Below are 22,804 nucleotides of genomic sequence, written 5' to 3' on the forward strand. Positions count from 1 at the left end.
CTTTTTCCTTTTCCCTTTCCTTTTTCCTTTTCCCCTTTTCCCTTTTCCTTTTTCCTTTTTCCTTTCCTTTCCTTTCTCTCTCCTTCTTTCTTTCTTTTTTTTTTTTTGGTACTGGGCATTAGATCCAGGGGCACTATATCTCCTATATCCCCAGTCTTTTTTACTTTGAGACAGGGTATCCCTAAGTTGCCAAGTCTGACCTTGACCTTGTGATCCTCCTGCCTCAACCTCCTGAGCTTCTGGGAGTACAGGCAAACCTCACTGCACCTGTTAATACATGTACTTCTATTAAAATATAAGAAAAATAAATTAGCTTCAATATCTAAAAGTTTTTAAATGAGAAAGACATAAGTCTATAAACATAAAGTGAATAGGAGAGGGAAAGGAGAGAACTCAAGACCTTAGCAAATTTGGGGAAGTATTTCTTTGCCTTATGGCACAGAGTTCTCAGACTTACCCACTATGTTCCCTGACCAGAATCAGGACTCAAATGGTATTCTAATGAGCTATGGTTCATATTAATGTCAAATGAAATTCAGCAATAAATACCTAAGTACTAGATGTACTCAATGCTATCAGACTTTTCCAATTGATGGGAATAAATTGCTATTAAATGTACAATTTAATATCACAGTTTTCCCCAAATTTTAATTTATAACATTGTATGTTTTTTTCTGACCTAGCTCCTCATTGGCACTTTTTTTTATGTTTGTTTGGTTATTTTATTATTTATTTTTGTGTAGAAACTTTAAAGTCAACTTGCCTAACTCTAGAAAAAATATTGGTTATTATATTGTAATGGCATTTAATTTATATATGACCTTAAAAAATGGTGTTAAATTATGCTTTTCATGAATTATGTATGTCTTTACTTTGATTTTCTCTTAGGTCTTACAGATAAGGTTTAAAGATAGGTATTGAAAATTTCCCATTAATTTCTTGTTTCTATTGTTATAAATAGTTATGTCTCATCCCGAATATCTTCTATCTCATCATCATTTAAATGCATGAAGTCTATTCATTTTACATGTGAAATTTACTCTCTACTAACTTACTAAACTATTTTAATGGTATTCATTTCTACTGGTATAGATGTTTAATAATGCTATTGTTTCTCCCCCACACCTTTTGTTTTGTTTGAGTGGGAACTGCCTGTGTTGCCTAAGATGTTAACAAACTCACTACTCCCTTGCCTTAGCTTCCCAAGTAACTGAGATTACAAACTTGCACCACCATGCCCAACATCATTATTGTTTCTTTTGTTTCTTTTAGGTAAACAATCATATCTGCAGATTGGTATATTGTTATTGCTTCTTACACTTCTTTTGCCAGAATTAGTTTAAGGTGTCTGGTTGTGATGACTAATACTTCCAATACAATGTTAACTAATAGTGGAAAAAGCTGGAGTACTTTTAAACTTTTCCCATTTTTAACCACAATGTATTATATACATCATCATTTAGTAAAAGGCCAACTTTGGGATTAAACTGTATACACGTAGAGTAATATGTTAGTAAAAGTATCCAATAATTTCCCATTATATTAAGAATAGTTATAAGGAAAGGTTATTTAATTTTATCAAATATCAATGTCTCACTTAAATGAAAACAAAAGCTAGTATCAGTAGACTATTTGAAGAATTAATTAAAAAATGAGACACAAACAAAAGAGGGAAAGAAAACACTTTTAGAAAATACAAAGAATGCAAGAAGCAAAGGAGAATTGTGGGAGAATTATAATTAAAATCCATAGAAAGTTAAAAGATAAGTTATTGAATGTCCCGAAATAAGATCCAAAATATGTAAAAACTGAACAGAAGACCTATAGTTAACATCATATTTAATGGTGAGGAAGCAAGCATCTCTACTAATATTGGCAATAAGGAAAGGATATCCTTTTTTACTACTCCTTTTCCACATTATATTTAAGTAATAAACTATATATATATGTATATATATGTATATGTTTATATACATACACACAATATTCTGATGGGGAAAGATTCAGACTCTCAAGGAACTCAGTTAACAGAGGTAAAAGATGTATAAATAACAATTAAAATATAATTGGCCTAAATTCTAAATAGTATATGCTATGAAGAAGAAAACTGCAGGTAAATTATTCTTGTCTCCACCGATTTATGGCCAACCATCCATACAATATCATAAGAGAGGCAAAGATCAATTTAAGTTCAATGTCCCTTCACTGGATTCATGCCCCCCCACACTCAATAATAAAGGTACATGTATCTTTTATTATTTTCTAAATGAAGATAAATTTATTTTTTTGAACTGAGGCTAAATTTCATAAGTTGAGAAAAAATGCTATTTCCATAAAAACATACTATTTTTTAATGATTTCTCATGGGAAATTCAGGTGTAGTTCACAATTAATATATCTATGCTGATAGTCCTCCTTTTCCAGTAAATAACTATCCTCATCTCTTGTTCAAGCTAAATGAATTTTCTCACTTTTACAATCTGCATATCAAATACACTAACAAATACTGTTATCTCTACTTTACTACTTTTCTCTAACATAGTATGAAAATTCATCCTCAGGGGGCTGGGGAGGTAGCTCAGCTGGTGGAGTGCTTGCCTCACAAGTACAAGGTCCTGAGTTCGATCCCCAGTACCGCAAAAAAAAAAAAAAATTTATCCTCAGGTTCATGGATGCCAACCTAGTCCTTAGTCACACATATCCCCAGCCTCGATTTCTATACTGTCCCCTAACTTGACTCTCCACTTCTATTCTTACATCCATTTTCTAATTTACATTGTTTCTGGCTAATGCTCAAAACTTTCACAATGTCCTAATCTCCTGTAATGTACAAGGACCCATCTGATATGTCCTCCAAATACTACTCTACCTTATAGGAGCTAATGCTGTCACCTAGTCATTCTGTTCTAGTCACCCTGACCTCTTTGATGTCCCCTGAACATATACTCCCTCCTCAGGGTTTTTGTACATATTCTTCCCTTTGCCTGGAACTCTCTAAAACATGAGCAAGATTCACTCTTTTCCTTCCTTTAGGGTTTTTTTTTTTAAATGTCTCTTCATACCTTGCAACATTCTGATCTATCCTTCCTCTTCTTTCCTCTTAGCACTCATCACTATCTGACATTCTGTATTCTAATGGCAAAGGAACAGAAAACAAAAAAGTTGGCAAACAAATACAGAAAAAAATCAATAGTTTGATAATATTTCTTTCTTTAGTTTACCTAGCTCACAGAGTCCTATGATTAATGAAACTGTGACTCTTAATTGCCCTATTTGAAAATCTAGAGTACCTAACAGAAAAAAGATGCTCACTAAGTACTGTTAGTGAATGTAGACTTTATGTATATTTCTGTCAAAGCATGTTTCCTAAAATATAAATAATTATAGGTGAAGGATAACAAATTCAGGCATAGATAAAATATTCAAAATGCTTATTCTCTGATACAATAGCTATAGGTAATTTTAATAATAGGGCCAATTCTTATAAAAGTACCATGCATGAACCCTGCACACTGAAAAATACTGTTTTCATAGGCAAAGTGAGCTAAGTCAAAGAAGGAAATATTCATGAATCTCGCCTACAACTCTGATTTGTTCTCATTAAAAAACAGCTAATGTTAAACCAAGGTATGACTTCACTCACATTTCTAATTAAAGGGTCTGTTAGTCTCTATTTATCATTTGGCCACAATTCTGGACAAGACTAGAAGTGATTGCTTATTTGTTGATCCTCCTTTGTATACTTTTACCACTACTTCTCTCTGCACACAGAATTGGCATAGTGATATTATCCTAACTCAAGTTAGGATAAAAATAAGTAAAGACATTTTTAAAACCATACTCTGCCTGTTTTTTTCCAAAGACTTTACAACTCTGCCTTATATCTGCTTTACAAGTGAGATTTCTACAGGTGAGTTTATATCAACAGATATAGTCAGACTTGATCTTAACTCTTTGTGTTCTGGCTAATGTATCATAATTTGTTTGAGAATTATAGAACGCTAAAGGAAACTTGTTAAGGTAAAAATATAACCCAATAAGAAGAATACAGAGAACAACCCTCAGACTGTCACTAAAAAGAAATCTACTGAAGCAAAGAGCAAAAGAGACATGTTATCATATATGAAAGAAATGCAGATAAAGAAAACATGAATATGCAATCAATATTAACGCCCAGATGGGCTATTTTCTAAACATTGAGAACAATCATATTAACTTCTCTTCTCATTACCTATCTGCTTATAGAACACGAAATAACTAGAAATTTGTACACATAGGCACACACCCCAGATACCCATATCAATCAGATAAGATACAATTTAAAGCCTGGTAACATAACAAGAGTTTTATAGGACTTAAAATATATTATGAACATATATTTGGTTGCTTGGTTTTGAGTCTTTTAACACCAGCCCAGTTAGATTATTGAGTATAGTCACCGCAAAATATACCCTAACTTAAATAAAATATAGTGATTCTCAGCTGAAAAAAGGGGAAAGGTTATTACCCTTTGAGGGTTCACTGATTTCCTTAGTGGATTTTCTTCAAACATTTTCTTTTACAGATCTGATTAAATAAATGACATCCTATAGCAGTGGTTCTTGGACCTACAGCATCAGCATCACCAGGGATTTGTTAGAAATGCAAATTCCTGGGTCCCACTCTAGACTTCTTGAATGATACACTCTAACTGTGGGCCCCTGGAATACATGTTGCTACAGTAATCTCTGTGTGGTTCTGTTGTATGGTGTTATATCACGATTTGGAGTGTGTGTGATATCAAGTATCTCTGCAAAATTAAAACAACTTGCTTTTTCATATCAGATTGATATGTCTAATGTAAAGTGCAGGCTTCAGACTCAATTTTGCGTGAAAGATTGGTGGTTGTAGGCAGTTTCATTACTCTATCATTGTCTATTGTTTTATAACTTCACAGTTTTCAACCCAAAGTTCAATAATAACATGATTAAATCAATATCTCATTGTTGGCCCAAACAGCTCGACAACAATATAATTACTGAAGAATGGCATTTTATTCCTTCTTGCTGCTTCTTTTCTTTACTCCTACAGATCTCTTTGGCCACTATCCCCCTGACAAGTCAAATATTTACATTTGTAAATTAAGTATTCTTTCCACCGAGAACACTTCATACTACAGAGGTACAACAATCAATAACTCCAATTTTCTCATGAGATATTTCAGAACACAGTAATATACAGAGCAAAACATGTTCACCTTTTAAAATTAGCTAGAATTATCAAGCTCTTAATAGCAGCAGGTTGATGAAGAACAACATATTTCTAAGAAAAATTTTCCCTATAAACAAATTATTTTCACTTTCATTGAAAACAGTGAGACCTATCATGATTCAATTTTCTTTTCACTAACTGAATGATATCCTTGTTACTTGGGTACTTTGCAAAGATTAGATTCAGGAAAACATTCCAGGGAATGGTTCTCAGTGGATTAAACCATTTAACATAGTTATCTTCATTCCAAATACAGACATATCATTCTATAAGTCATCTTAATAACTTATGTAGATGTCCAGGGGTCCACATACTAGTAAGCCATATTTTGTACTTCTCATAAAGTTATTTCAAATAAATATTCAAGTTATCTTCAAAAATAATTTATATACTTTGTACAAATAAAAAGCAATACTTAGAATAATGATGTTCTATTTAGATTATTTCATTTACCAATACCTAGTATGTAAAACTACTGATTTTTAATGTATTAGAATTAATTCCTAAATAATCAACTAAAAAGCTTCCTAAACTATGGTTGTATGTTGGGGTTATTAAACATTCAAAAGTAGATTGAATCATCTGTTATTATTATAAGCATTCAGTACCTCCTGATTTCAAGTTATCAATGTCCTCCCCTTCAGACTTCTCATAGAACTTATCAATTTTGTGATGTGCCTCAAGAAAGGAAATTTGGTAGGTAGAATAGTGGTCACAAGAATAACAGGTAAGGAAATGTGGGGTTTAGGATTTATTTCCTAGGTTCCATTTTTGCCTCTTCCATGTACCTTGAGAACACTTAAACTCTAATTTCACTTTTTCTGAGTACCTCATTAGGTCATTGAAGCAACTAGCTATTATATCTAACTTTTAATAGTATTATTAATATGAGGGTATATAGGAATAGAAATTTTTGAATTCTCACAATTTATAAATGAGGATTTCTATATTTTTCTGTATCAATATGCACCTCTCCAAAATAAATGTACCAAATTCAAGTGTTACCAAAACCATGTGTAGGTTGCTTATCACCATCAAGACACATAATTTATTGCCCTTCATTCTCTCTAGAAGTAATTCTTCTGAATACCAAATAGTAGGATGAAACTGGAAACCAAGGGCATACAAGTCAATTTATATCTATGGTGGGCCTTCCATGGTACAACAGCTCTATTACTTCCGTTAAATCAGGTACCATGTATAGTAGTTATATGTAAATTTAGAACTAATACAAAGGAAAGATACATACAGATTGTTACCTCTTTCACTGAAACAATATTTTGCCATTATGTCTCAGACTTTTCCATTTATGAAATGGAAATTTATAACTTATTTTAAGTGTATAACATATTCTTACTCTCTCTCTCTCTGTGCATGTGTGTGTGTGTGGAGGACATGAATTGGCATAGAAAATATAGTGGGATAATAAAACATAAATAAATGTCTTATTCTTCCTGCTTCAAGCCAAGAAGGTAGCTGAAACCACATTCAAGATATGAAAAATGGTGGAATGAGACAGACATCATTACCCTTTTTACATGTATGATTACACAAATGGTATGAATCTACATCATGCACAACCATAGAAATGAAAAGGTGTACCCCATTTGTGTAAAATGAATCAAAATGCAGTCTGTAAAAATAATAAATAAAAAAGATAGTAAAATAATTTTTAAAAAAGAATGAAATGAGCAGGCATCTAGAGGAAAATCACCCATTTAAAATTTTTGTTCTGAAAATCTTGGTTGGTACAGGTTGAGTCTCCCTTATGCAAAATGCTTGGAGCCAGAACTATTTCAAACTTCAGAGATTCTCACATTTGAAATATTTGCATATAATTTACCAGTTGAGCATCTCTAATCCCAAAATACAATATCTAAAATGCTATAAAATCTGAAATAGTTTAAGCTTCATGCAAGTACTCAAAAAATTTCAGATTTCAAAGTACTTCAAATTTCAGATTTTGGGATTTGGTATGTTCAACCTGCATAAAGGATTCATACAAGGTTCTATATGAATAGGATATGGGGGAAAGTTTTAGAAGAGTGGGGTGTAGGATACGTTAGACTTCAGAGAGTTTTAATAAACTTCTTCAAAGAAAGGGAATGAAATGATATTGAATTCAACACCCTATTCTCACACAGAGCTTTCATACATTTGTGTTAAGACATCCTTGTTAAATGACTGTAGATGTCAGATACAAAGGATAGAGTTGTCCAACATTGGTAAAATCCCTCTTTATTCCCAAGTGAGGCATGGCATGTGGACTGGATGCAATTCACACAGACATGTCCACTTGGCCCTTAAGCATACTAGCAATAACCAGAATGAACTGATAACTGGGACACTCTTCTACAGTATTTTGGGTACTATTTATTGGGAATTGTAAGCAGGGAGCAGAAAAATACAAAATGTTACTGAGATTGACTTTTCAACAGTCAGATTGCTGGGGGGTATTTGTTGTTGTAGGAAGAGAGTTTAAAGTAGCAAAGAAACATGATTCATTAAATTAAATGGAATTAAAATTCATGCGTGTTTCAACGGCATCACAAAATCATGGAATTAGGAATACAATGATTACTACTTAACTGTTGTGTTCTCCGGAAGACCAGAGGACATGGTGGAAAACAACAGAAGTGAATAAGAGGAAGAGATTCAGTAGATATATTGCATTAATATAAGATCTTTCAATTCACAATGATAAAAATGGTAATATTTTTGGTTATGTTTTACTACTTATAATGCCATTTTAATATAATTTTATTATAAGTAAACATGGACATAAAAGGAAAATAAGACTCAGAAAATTTGAATTTTATATTTACTTTTTTTTTCCAAAATGAATTAAAATGTGGCAATGTTTTTCCCTAAAGTACAGAGTGATGTAAAGAAGCTGATAAACTGACTCATAGTTTTAATGTTAATTTGTATTACGTCATAGCTGCTCAATTCACAATAGCCAGATTGTGGAACCAAATGATATGCCTTTACTCTATGTACAGAGAAACAACATATATCCCATTTGTTTACAATAAAATATATATATATATATAAAAATTGTATTACATCATTTTCATCATGCTGGCAACAAGATAAATTATGAGGAATTCTTGGGAAAAGCATGTTTATATCAGTCAGTTCTATCTCATGATATTGTTATCCTAAGAGGGTGAGTCCTAGCTTTTCGGTATATGCCTATATGTTATGGCAAATTTACTATCATATCATAGGCCCTCCTTAAGCCATAGAGAAAACTAATTGCACAGTCTTACTTCATTTAAGTAAAATACAAGGCTGCATACTAAGTTGTGACCAATCAGAAAAGTGAAGTTATGAAAATAATAATAATCACTAAATCCAGTGTCGGATCAAAATCACAATACAACGCATTGTGAGATGGTTTATTTAAATCTTTCAATTGACCTACAATAAACACTTTTATTCTCACATAGCGGCAAGCAAGTTTTATGATAAAATTGTTTTTGGTAATGATTTCAAAACTGTTTAAATAAGCCTCAGAGACTAAGAGTTTTATAATATGAATTTTATTTATTATAAATATATATTAAATATTTCTTAAGGATTATCACATATCTACAAATTACATAGAAAGACTATTTACCCTGATTAATCTTATCTAGAAATGCCTTTGTGTTTATGTGGAGATAAATATTGTTTGCTTATCTTTATAGAATGAATGTGATAAATCACATTCTAGTAGAAATTTTTGGAATCAGAGGTTAATAGAAGACTTATTTTGAAAAAGAGATAGAGTTTATTTAACATGAAAAAAGTAAAACATCAGCTGGATTTACTGCAAAGACACATTTGGCTTCCAATCACACTAAAATGATAAGAATATATTTAATCACATTTATTTCCATAAAACACCCTTTCTGTGACTTTACAAAATAACAAGGAATTACTTTGCTCTCTCTCTATAATTTACAAATATATAAAAGTATGTATGCTGCACTGATAAACCTTTGAACTCGTATTCATTTGTACTACAATATGTGTGCATGTAATTTGCCATACTGACAGATAATATTTTGTTGCTTTTTCTCTCTTTTAAAAATCTTCTTGGGGCTGGGGAGATAGCTCAGTTGGTAGAGTGCTTGCCTTGCAAGCATGAGGCCCTGGGTTCGATCCCTAGCACCGCCAAAAAAAAAAAAAAAAAAAAAAAACTTCAATACATTTTTTCCATTCAGAATTTTCCCTTTTTTTTCTGTACTTGGCATTGAGTTAATTGTCTCTACTAATGACCAAGTGTATTTATTACATTCATTGAGTACCCTGGTTTAATAAATATCGGGGTGATCTAACTTTCCTAAGTACATATATGAATATAACATAGTGAATCTCACCATCTCACCATCATGTACATCCACAGGACATTAATTTTAAAAAATTCATATATATATATAAATATATATATAAGTAAATGGCAGAAAGATCTGTAGAGTAGAGGGAAGGTAAAAAGGGGAAGGGGAAGGAAAGGGGAAGTACTGGGGACTGAATTGAAGCCAATTACATTCCATGCTTTTATAAGTATGTCAGAATGAATTTAGTTATACATAACAAAATGTTATGTATAACTAAAAAGAACCAATAAAAATAAAATAAAACACATATTCCTTCCTTTGAGGAGTTCACATTTTAGACCTTTCTACATAAAGGTTTTCAGATTCCTTCTAGCCCAGAGTATTGCTGGCTCACACACAGCCTACTAAGTTCTACTCCATTTAGCAACTGGTCAACATCTCCCAAATGACTATGTACAGACCATGAGATCAGAAGATTCAACTTCAACTAATTATGCCTATCATACAGGTCTAGAATTCTGCTGAAAGGCATGCAGTTATACAGTAAAGAGTCAAATGATACATCTCACAATCATGTTTGATTTTTGGATCACCACATGATTTAAATGGAATAAACTAGCTTTCTTTTAATTCCTATTTTCTTCATAAGTTTCTAAAAGTAAGATGGATACCTACCTGAAGTTTGAACAGAAAAACATAAGGTCATATAAAAAAGATATTTTTAAAGCCCTCAAAATTAAAAGTCTACACATATAAATAAATACATATTTTACCTCTAAGTAAATTTTCTCTTCCATCTCTATGAACATTTACTTTTATTTCTTATTTGGAGGATATACCTGAGACTGGAATTTCTGTATTTGAAAAAATGATGACTTTATTGATCTAATTTTAACAGGTTTAAGGAGTACATTTTTTTTTTTTTTTTTTTTTTTTGTGGTACTGGGGATCGAACTCAGGACCTTGTGCTTGTGAGGCAAGCACTCTACCAGCTGAGCTATCTCCCCATCCTAAGGAGTACATTTATAAAATAAATGAAATAAGTAGAGAAGGATTAAAGGATGAAAATGTTTGGGAAGAGGCATTTAATACACCATGTATATGATTATTCCATAGCTTTTAAAATACGGACACTCCTAAAGGCAGGAAATAATATATCTAAGTGCTCCAGGGCAGTACCAAAATATATTCTTGAAGATAAAGTATCAAGCTTTGGTTTGTGTAGGAGCAAGTGAGATATATAAATGATATTTGAGAACATCAATGTAGAGAGAGTGATGATCTATTTAGATTTGTGAAAATGAGAATACAGAGTATTTGGATTTGTCATGTTTACATACCATATAAAAATGACTCATTGGTATAATTAAAAGTTTTAGAGTATTGTGATACTTATTATTTCAAAAAATATTTTTTATATTTCTGGTTTCTCTATATTGTTTGAAAATTTATATCAATAGTTTGTTTCAAAATCCAACAATTCAGAAAATTTTAATGAAGCCAGTAGATATACTAAATGACTATGTACATTCATCTTGGAAACATTCTGAGGATTATGAATTCCTATTCCAAATATTTGAGTTCACTTTTCATTTATTACTCTGCTTTATTGCTACATTTTATTCTTTGTTTATTATGTGTACCTTACTTAGTTCAGACAAAGTTGAGAATTTTAAATACCTCTAGAGAGAATAATTCATACATATTAAGAGTGCCTGGCATTGTACTAGAAATTTTCACCTAAAATGAATCTTTAAATCCTTATAATAATATGCAAAATATCAATTATCACAGCACTGTCACTCTTAGAGTTCTAGATATAGGAATAATACATTATTAGCAGTATAATAGATTTATTGAGTAGACACTCAATATTTATGCATACATATATGATAGAAAGATAAAAAACCTAACTCAGAAAACATTTGATTTGCTTGCTCAAATATAGTGTGATTAAATGAAAATACAAGTTTTTCTGACCTTGAAATTCAAACAAACCTTTATATATTGCATTCCAAATGCTAGTTTTCAAGGTAAAGATATTTTACTGTGTCTATATATAATTATCTAGAGTTGTGCTATCGATCATGCATTTAGTTGCGACATAAATATTAAGAATATGGATTAATGCCTGCAGAAAAGGAGGATGAGTTGTCATTTTAAATTATTGGAAATATAAGTTATAGGGACCAAATGGATATGATATATTAATTTTTCTTGTACTTGGTAAAGACAGAGAGGGACAGAACAGGGTAATTTTCATAATGATAAAAGTCCCACGTATCTTCTTCTAAGGTGTGACATATAAGAGCTATATGAAAGAAGATTGCTACTATAGTCCTCTGATGACTCTCATATCATTAAAGAAACACATTATTGACAAGAACCAAAGATACATGTTTATAAAATTAATATCTCTGTCATATATTCTCCTGCTTATTAAGATTCAACATATTTGCAGATTTATAGAGCTAAATGAAAACAACACTATGAAGAAAATATGAACATTTAAAATTCACAGGTATAGAGTCCATTTTGAAAATTCCACCATTTATGTCTTAAAAGAGAATCAACAGAATCAACAGATATGCTTACCTTAGAAAATTGTGCATTTATCCATTTTGTGAATGTTTTCTTTTGAACATCTTCTCTTTCATCTACAATGTAAAGTAGAAAACACAGAGTTTAAATATAATTCTTATTTTACAACCAAAATAACTATCAATTATTATGTAATATTATTTTATATTTAATATTCCATCAATAAATTATATTAAACATCAGTGATTTTTGTATTAGGCATTCAATCTAAAATTATATTTGAAAAATAATTGATGTGGTTAGGATAATAATCACTCAAATATTGTACAAAGACGTAGAAAAATAGTGGAAATAAGTGGAAAAGTATTTATTTTGCTATAATGTATAGCTAATCTATTAATTATCATTTCTTCAGTAAAACTATTCCTGATCTTTTCCCTATAATACCTTCCATCCATGTAGAAATAATTATTCCCTCTTTTGCAACACCTACATACTCTAACATGGGCTTGATCTCCTTATAGGAGAGGCTTTCTAATGATCCGAAGCATGGCTTAGTTATCTTTGCATCCCAGAACCTAGCACATTGTCTGCCCTAATTAAGAGCCCAGAAAATATATTTGAAAAATATGTAAATGCTTTAAGAGAGGGGAGATCCTAGAAGTCCAAGATTTCTAGTACCTCTTTTCATCTAAAAGTCAGGAAATTTCAAATAAAAATGCAAATGATATTCTTCATGGCTTACGTATAAATACTCAAAGGAAAAATCCCTACAGAATTATGCCAAAGGATTAGGGTGAAAAATTATTAAGAAACAGCTTTACAGAATTCATGCTTCTAAAAATTATCTCCTTTACCTAAGCCGGAAATTAGTACTGAGTAAAATGGACAGAAAAATCATCCATCTTGATTTATTGAAATGCTTTTTCAAAGTCAAAGCCTATCTTTGAATTACTCTAAATCTTAAATCTTAAATCTTTAATCTTTAATCTTAGTTAAAATGCACTAAATGAATACATCTGTAAGATATTTAAGGTTTGGGAACTTCATATTTTATTTACTTGGGTCAAAAGAACTGTAACTGAAATGCCCCAAAAAAGTAATCTTATTTGCTCTCATATTATTTTTCAGTAGTAAATCTCCATTACTTCTCTTGAAAACAGATAACATATAGTAAGGAATAGATTTCCCATAATAAATCTATAAATGCACTAAGAATACGTTTAACTTCTAATCACAATATTATTCCAGGCATAGGTGTTTTAATCAACATGTGAAATAGTAGTGGATAATAATATTTTAAACTTGGAAATTTTTACTTAGCTTCACAAAATACATTCTTCTACCATGTATATAGTCAATATTAGCATTATTGATATGGTATAGGACAAATCATGTATATAATATGAAAATATCTCCTTTGTTGACAAATGTAAATAAATAAAAATTGATAGTAATAGTTTTTAGGCCTAATGATTGCCCATTTGAATCTTTTTATTGCCATAAATTCAAAATAAAATACATATTATTAATTAAAACTGAAACACTTGAAAATGAAAAATGAATATTATTTTTACTCTTGTTAATTAAATGCACAAACGCCTTGAAGGCAGCATGGAAACCTTGACAGTATGTACAAAATGCTATGTATCTACTGTGAAATAACATTAAATATGAGGTTCAACATATAAACATCTTCACTAGATGTCATATCTTACCTCTAGTGCCTTTAATACAAGAAAAATATGACTTTGATGAAGCATATGTTTTATCTTATATAAGTATTTTCTCTAACATCATAAACATTATAATCCATTTTATCATTATTATAAAATGTATAACAATTACTAGTGCCTCACTGTTCATTGGGATGTTTTAAAATATCATCTCAATCAATCCATATATAATTTACTATTTCATGATTAGAGATATATAAATTCAGAATGAATAAAGCTAGTACGTAACAAACAAACTTGATGTAGATTATGTGAATCAAAGTCTTTGAGTTCCTCATTGATCAGATATCTCTCATTAACATTATAATTGCATATAGTGGAATGTTATAAGATATGGAATGTCATAAGATAATCAAAGTAACAAAAGCTGAACATATGAACAAATTCAAACTAACCATGAATTTGAATCCTCTATTTGGAACAACACAGGGGGTTCCATGATTATTGTAATCTATGTGAACAGCATCTAGAATTTTATACTATCTTAAATAGTATTGCTTTTATATTTACTAACTGATATTTAGTGGGTTTTTTTGTCATATATAACTAAATGGAAAAAAAATTAGATGTTTTTATTTATTTTAACTAGTACATAAAAACATAAAATATTCATATTTAATGAGCCACCATGTGATGTTTGAATAAATATATACATTTTATAATGTCAAAATCAGAGTAAACATCTATCTCCTCAAATATTTATCATTTTTTATAGTGATAACTTTTAAAATCCTTTCTTCTTGCTTTTCTAAATGTATGGTATATTATTGCTATCAATAATCACCGTACTGTGCAATAGCACGCCAGAAATTCTTGCTTCTATCTTACTATATTTAGTACCCACTAATCAACCTTTCCACATTTTTTCCATCCTTCCTTCATTCCCCAGCCTCTGACAACCACTGTTCTATTCTCTTCTGTGGCTTTTGCTAAATATTGCCATGTTACTTTTCCAGTTATCCTTCACATACCAATACCAATACCACTAACCAATACCAGAAAAATGAATTTAAGAGTTTCTGCATTATAATTTCAGTGCTGTTAGGAGTTCCATTGGTTTTTTTAAGCAATTACTGCTTTGTTAGATGTAAGAAGATACTTGATGTTTGCTTTAATATAAATTGCTTTAATTAATAATGAAGTAGGACATGTTTCATGCATTTATTGATTCTGTATGTTTCTCCTTTTGTCAAAATACTAACTTATGTCCACTGTACATGTATTTTTTGAGCACTAGATATTTTTAAATTAATTGGAATGAGATAACATATCGATAGTTCTTAAACATATCAAGTTATGGACTCCATTTGATTATCTGATAAATGTAATGAATGTTTTCTACCCAAAACATGTCTTTACAGATATATTGGCATACAGTTTACTGGAGCTGATTGACTACTTGCTAAACATTCCTATTACTATGAAAGTTAAGGATCACTATTACAAATTAAGTTACTTACACTTAGTTAATGAATGAAAACATTTTCCCAAGTGGTCATATTCCTTTTAATTTTTATTTCATTTTATTATGTTAACTTTTTATACTTTTATATATTTTAATCTATAAATTCCATTATTATTTCTCATGTTGTTTTAAAGTTAACTTATGCACTGTCACATACCAATAAATTAATCTAAAGCCAATATATACATACATCACACATACATAAATCATTACAGAAACTATTTTGATGCTTTAACAAGACAGATATTTTTGTAGACACAGTAAAGGAGAAAAGAATAAAGTGAAATTTTTTTTACTAGGAAGTTATTATCTATATGGTTCTGTTCATTCATTTCAAGTAGCACATACTCCTTTTCATTTTCTCCAGGGTTTGTTTATAACTGATTTTCTTTTACTAATAAAATATGCATGGGCATATTAATGTGAGAGGCAAAGAAGAAAATCTCTGTTAGAAAATTTACTTGAAAACTGTTCCCTGGAGATATAAAGCAGTAAAGAACTACTACTTCACAAATTGCAAAAAGTGACCAACATTTTATTTTATTCTCTCTATGTAGAAGTCCATATGAATTAGCTTTCTACCATGACATAAAATTTGTACTTCTTAGAATTAATTAGCTCCTTCTTATAAAGTTATTTTTTATTCAACATATCTGGTTCTTCATATTTTCTAAGATTAGTGCATTGACCCTTCACCCTGTTATTAACTTTTATATCCCTGAAACCCTCAGGAATATAAATTTGGGACATATTAAGTTGTGATATTCATGATTCACAAGAGCAAGTCATTGCAGAAAAATGATACCAGGCAAACTGAGAGAACATTAAATCAGGGGAAGTGGTTTCCAGTGCCAGTGCAGGACTTAAAAGAATTATGGCCTCAAAAATGCCATGCCTCAGTCTCTTTATCTGTAAAATGAGGATATTAATTACTTTTTATTTCATGGAGCTCTTGCTAGGATACAGCAGAATCATTTATGTAATTATTTATAGACTTTTTTTTTTTTTTACAGATTGTTTACTACATGCTGGTCATTGCACTAGTTACTGGAAATATAAGAGACTCAGTCTTTGCCAAAGTTCATAGCATAGTAGAAAACAGACATATTATAGATAAACATGAACTATTTTGAATAATAAAAGGTACACATATTCACAGGAGCACAGAGAAAGGGATATGCCATTGCATGGGTGTCAGAGAGGATATTTAAAGGAGGTGATGGCTAGATTGAGTCTAGAAAGATGAGTGAAAGTCAAGAAGGAAAAAGGTTGGGAAAGAAAAGATGAATCTTGTTGAGCAGGAAGCAAAGGTAAAAGCAGAAAACGAAGACACCAAAAGTGCACTGCATGCTCTTCATTAAATGCAATTCCATTTTTCTGCACACTAAAACATGAGTAGGAGAGTGACATAGGATGAAATTGCAAAGAGAGCTGGGAGCAAGATGCTGGAGTGTCTCCATGACAGAACCCCTTTCCCCTCTCTGCTATTAGATAAGACAGTATAGGAGAAAACATTTAAAAACCAGAAATAAAAAACAGTTCATTGAACACCAAGTATTATCTTTATTATACAGAGCAGTTAGCCATTATCTGTACCCAAAAAACATTCTAAATGGTACTTTTGTTAGTCAATGTTTATTGAGATTCTTATCACTTACATGACAGACAAAATAAATATTTAGGTATAGAAGGGAATTTAAAATTGATAACAGTTTAGAAATACACATAGGGAAGGAACACAAAGGGATATGAGTTTATTTTGCTTTAAGAGAAAAGACCATGAAGTAATAGGTAAGAGCTATTAGGGTCAGTCTATTCTCTGCTTCTACCAAAAATGAGAAAAAAGGAAATGAGGAATATGGAAGATTAATGGTAAACATTAGATAAGGTTATGTGATACTTAGGAGCATTATGAGGGAACAGCTCCAAACTCAGGACATATTTAGAAAATGGATTTACCATGCTATTAATGCTACAAAATGGCAATGCAGAGTGGAGGAGGTTAGAATGAAAAATGGTATGAAAAATGCTTTCCATTAAATCTGAGTAATAGCTTTTGATCAGAGGATTTTCGATTTCTAGGGCCTAAGGTGACTTTAGTGGTCAGTTTATAATGAGGAGGTCTAAAATAATTAAACATCCACACAAAGAACTGAAAAACAGTTTGTGTCAGAGGTCTCATTTCCCATTCACTCAGCAATCAATGCAATGCAGTTTCCAATGCTCATTATCTTATAAAAGTTATTTTTAATAGCATTATCTATATCCTTTCTCATTTCCAAGACAGTGATTATCTGTATCAAAACTATATGCCTAGCACTTAGCATAGAATATGTTATATAGTAAAGCTTAATAAAGGTGTTTTAAGGTAATTAAACTCAGATTTATTTTTCACTCCTCCTCTCATTTTTCTTCTCTGCAGATATGAATACTTCTACTCTATTAAGCAGAATGATGGTCCCCCAAAGATGCCAATGTTCTAATCCCTGACATCTGTGAAGAAATTATGTTATATGTCAAAGGAGAATAATGGTTACAGATGAAAAATTATACTTGCTAATCAGTTTACTCTTGATAGGGAGATTATTCTGAATTATCCAAGTGGGCCCATTGTAATCACAAGGGTCTTTAAAAGGAAAACAGGGTAGCATGAAAGGGAGAACCAAAGACAGCAGCATGAGAAGGACCTGCTGGTTTTGAAGATGCAGAGAAAATACCATGACACAAGGAATGTGGGTAATCTCTAGAAAATGGAAATGACAACAGAATAGATTGTCACCTGGAGTCTTGAGAAGGCACCCAATCCCATGGGCACTTTGAGTTTAGCTCAGTGAGGACATTTTGGATTTCTGGCCTGCACAACTGTTTCATGATAAATTTATAAATTTGTGGTGTTTTAAGTTGCTAAATTTGTGATAAGATTTATACAAATTTGTGATAGGAAACAAATATATACCATTTCATCTTTAAGGCATATTAAGTCCAACAACAAATATGTACTGACACCTACTAGTGGTATAAATATAGCTGTGAGAAAGATAATGTACCCACCCATTAGTCATTTAGCTTAGTGAGTAAAAGAGACACAAAAAGAATATTTATGTGAATTCAGATATACTGGTAAGTTTCCTGATTTAAAAAATTCAGCATTCTTTTCAAAAGCATATATTAAGGGAATTAATTTGAAAAATCCAGTATTCCTTGATGAAGTGACATCTCATCTGAGTTCTGAAAGTTAATTAAGAGCCTCGATAAACAGGGCAGAAAAGAAAACTTCAGAAAATAAAAAGATCAGGCAGAACTCTCAGGATGTAAGAGAAAGGTAGTGGTTCATTCATATCACTAGAGAAGAGGGAGAAGTATAAAAGTGGCAGAGATGTCTCCGAAAACAAGTGAAATAATCATCAACCAACTTATAAGAGTCTTTATATTTAGCCAGAGGGTAGTTAGAAATCACAGAAAAATTTAAGTAGAGCAATGGGAGTATTGGATTTGAATTTGAAAAATTTCACAATATGGAGAATATTTTGGAAAAGGTAAGGCCGGAAATAAGAAGACCAGTTAGCTGGTTATATCCATGATCCACATAAGAAGTGATGATGGCCTATACTAGTGAAATGCATCAAAGCTGGGTAGAAGTAGATGCCTACAAAGTATATTTAATAGGTATCATTGATAAGAGCTAGTTATTAATTAGAGGGGAGTTGGCATTGTTGGATCAATGATATTATTCAGATCGGAGTCTACAGAACCCAGAAAGAAGAAGAACTGTCTGTGGATGTTATGAGGGCATGGGAAACACTGGGAAATATTAAGCTTTGAGACATAAAAGGATATGTACATAAGGCTGTTGGCTATAGCACCTGAGGCTCAAGAGACAAATGTGACTTCAAAATAAAGATTTTGGAGATGAAAGCCAATAGGCACATAATTACTGAAATCTCTATAGTGACTGATGCTACTGAGATAAGTGCATAGCTTTCTAATCCACAATAATCACAGTCTCCTGGCTCTCCTTCCAACCCAAGGGCTTCTGCCTAATCTCTTTCACTGACTTACTTTCCCTTCACCCTGGAAACACTGACATTCCACCCAGGTCTTATCTATCCTTCATCTCTTCTTTTTTTGGGCTACTTTGTTTATTCTTCTTAAGCAATGTGATTCCCAACCTGCACCTCAAAAACCTCTATATATTGATATTGATGACTGATGATACCTAAATCTACATTTTTCAACTGCCACAATGTCATGAGCTTCAAGCTGACAAGGTTGACTTTAGTTAATGCCTCTACCTAAATGTACTGCCAGTACCTTAATAATATCATTCATCTTTCCTAATAAATTCACCTATACTTCTCCTCTTGTCAATTAGTGGCATCATTATCCATCTAGTTACCAAATAAGTAACTCTTTTTTTTTGAGACTATTAACTTTTTCTTCAACCCTTGAATCTCATGTTTTGTAGGGAAAAATCCTATTTTGAAGAAAAAATACACAATGTCTAGCATATATTTTATTTGTAGTTGTATTATTTATGGTTATAAAGTAATCATATAACAAAAATCTATAAGAAATCAACTATTTTAGTGTATCATGGCAAGCAAACTATTTGTGTTTTTCTAATGGGCCCCTAAAGGAGCTTTCTACATTATTGCCAATTACCTAAGGATCACAATGTGACTTTCTTAACTGCATGGAGGAAAGTCTCTTAGGGACAATTCCTATTTGTTTTTTCTATTTTAAATTTGTTCTAATTAGTTATACATGATGACAAAATGCATTTTGACATATCATATGTCAATGGAGTATAACTTCTCATAAGTAACTCTTGAGTCGTTCTGTAAGTTTGAGAAATATTTACCCTGAGGCTGAAGGTCAGACTATTTAGAATGGCATTCTAGGGGCCTTCACAATTGACTCCAACATAATTTTCTAAGCTTATTATCCATCAAACCTGTTGGCAGTCACACATAACCCTTCACCTAACATGTATCTGCCAGGTCCGCTCAAGCTACACAAGTCAAATTCCTCCATGAATAAACCATACACTTTTTTAGTCTCTTGTTCACACAGTCCCTAGAATATAAGATCGAGTTCAAATGTGAGCATTTTCACAAACACACTTTTTCCTGGTATAGTTCATCAGTCAATTTCTCTGACACATTCATAAACATTAGCATTTTGCTGTGTACACTACATATGTTTTACACAAAAATATTTAATTATGCACACACATATTTTAACCGTAGTAGATGTGTACACAGATACATGCTCAAATACTTTACTTTCTTCAACTATGCATCACAAATTATACCCATTCCCCCCTTAAATGTGACCCCCTAGATGGAAAGACTAAAGTTTTTGGAATTTTCTCACATCCAGCATGGTATATTCAAGTAGAAATGTGTCCTTAGCAAGGGTATGTTGAATGAATCATCAAATGATTAATTAATAATGAAATTAAATCATATATCTAATTCCTAAGCCAATGCCTTTTCCTTCTACATTACCAAATTGCTCAAACTACTCCATTTTAAAACTTCTGACTTAATCATCAATTAATTTTCTAAAATATCCATTAAGTTTAGATATGAAACTACTTTTCAGTATATGCCTCAAAATCTAGCCTTGGCAGCATCATTACGTTTAATGTCTTATGATGCTAATTTACTTGTTATTTTTGGTGGAATTAAAGAAAAATAATGAATAAAAGGTAAAATTTTTTTAAAAATTTAGGCTTAGGACTGAAATATTTTTATTTTCATTCTTATAAGGAATGAAAAATTCAGATAGAGATTATTTCTTGCAAACAATTTGCCTTGATTTGTCTGTGTGAATTGCATTCTGCAATATGATGAAATTGGCCTTTATTCTATCTTTCATGACTGTCATGGTTTTTAACACAATGTAAAATGCTATGAATGACCTGTCTGACCCTTTGCCTCCACCACAATCATTGCTTCTTTCTCATGTAGGTCAATTGCTTTTTATTGTAGGGAGTTGAAGGACTCAGAAAATAATTTGGAAAGCTGTGTCAGCACATACTGAATAAAAGTTCCCTCCCATTTCATGCCATTTAATCATATAATTTATGCTATATTAGCAAATAAAATTTATGGCCAGGACTTTATATAGTCACACATTTGCATATTCATAAAAATAACAATGCCATATGGAGAAAACTATACAAGACTTATAGAAATATCTTATGTATTATTATAGAAGTTGTCATGAAATATGATGTAATAACAAAACAATGGAGGATCGTATTTGAATGAGAGAGAGATCGGAACACCAAGAACAGTTATGAGGTGGTAGAAGTTGAAAAAACAGAAGGCCACATGAGAGATGGCAGAAATGGTCCATTCTTGTTCCATTAAAATTACAATATAAGCCAGTGGTTTAATATATTATTTCCAGAGTTAAATAGCCTGGATTCAAATCTCAGCTCCATTTCTTACTAGCTCTGTGACTTGGGCAAGTTACTTAACCACTAGTGGGTCACATTGTCTCCATCTGCATCACAGGAATAAGAAACGGTGGTACAGAATTGTGAAGACAAAAAGTGACACATTTATGATACATATTAATACTGAAAAACATGAAGAAAAAATGAAGAGAGAAAACCTGTAAACATTTACTTTCAGATAAATCACAACTATGGACCTGTATAAATTGTACTACCTCATAAAATAGACAAAATTTCTAGATGGCAATTGTATTAATCATCCATAAGATTTTAATAATATTTATGAATACGCAGAAATTAAACTCTTTGACTGAAAGATATAAACACAATGTAAAATGGTAGCAAAAATTACCCTTCTTCGTTTACAAAGGAATGAAATCTGCTTTTAGTAATACTGGAAATAATGAATATTTCTGTGCTACTTTACAATGTATACAATGATTTTCAATGCCTTATCTTGTCTAAACATGTATATGTATGTGCAGACTTGTCAGGGGCAAAAATAAGTTACCATTTAATTAATATACACATTGGTAGTGTGTCATGGGAAGGATCATTTATTTTTGCTGAAATAATAATCATGGAATAATTATGGCAGAATACATCAAAATAAGGTCAAGGTCTCTAATGTAATTTGGAGGTGAAATTAAATACCCGCATATTGTAGCAGAACTCTTAACTAGATACCTGTTTCCATACCTCAGTCTAGTCAATTTTTATTTTAAAATATTCAATTTCTACACTGAAAAAAGTAAAATACATTTTTCTGTAATATATAATTACTACTTTAGTAGTTGCAAAACAGTTTTTCTTGTAAATAGAAATGGAAACAATCAGCAGAAAGTGCCCAACAGTCATTTCCAAAAGTCTTCTTAGTGAGATGCTTTAGAAGGAGAAATATGGTCAAAAACAGGGTCCTTTTTCGCTATCTTTAAAAAGGATATTAAAGCCAGTAAGATATATTGACTTAACTTATACTGTGGAGTAAGAGATAAGAAAATGTTATAGTAGATATGGA

General features: G+C 31.3%; 1 protein-coding gene across 4 annotated transcripts in view; it reads right to left on the reverse strand.

The window, feature by feature from the left end:
* Dmd (dystrophin) overlaps nt 1–22,804 on the reverse strand; it is a 2,099,091-nt gene that overhangs the window by 1,914,003 nt on the left and 162,284 nt on the right. For all 4 annotated transcript variants that reach the window (XM_047536255.1, XM_047536256.1, XM_047536254.1 and 1 more), the window contains exon 2: nt 12,171–12,232. In XM_047536255.1, coding sequence (XP_047392211.1) covers nt 12,171–12,232 — 62 coding nt within the window. The remainder of the gene's footprint in view (nt 1–12,170; nt 12,233–22,804) is intronic.

This window comes from Sciurus carolinensis, chromosome X (assembly GCF_902686445.1).
Source record: "Sciurus carolinensis chromosome X, mSciCar1.2, whole genome shotgun sequence".
Taxonomy (NCBI): Eukaryota; Metazoa; Chordata; class Mammalia; order Rodentia; family Sciuridae; genus Sciurus; species Sciurus carolinensis.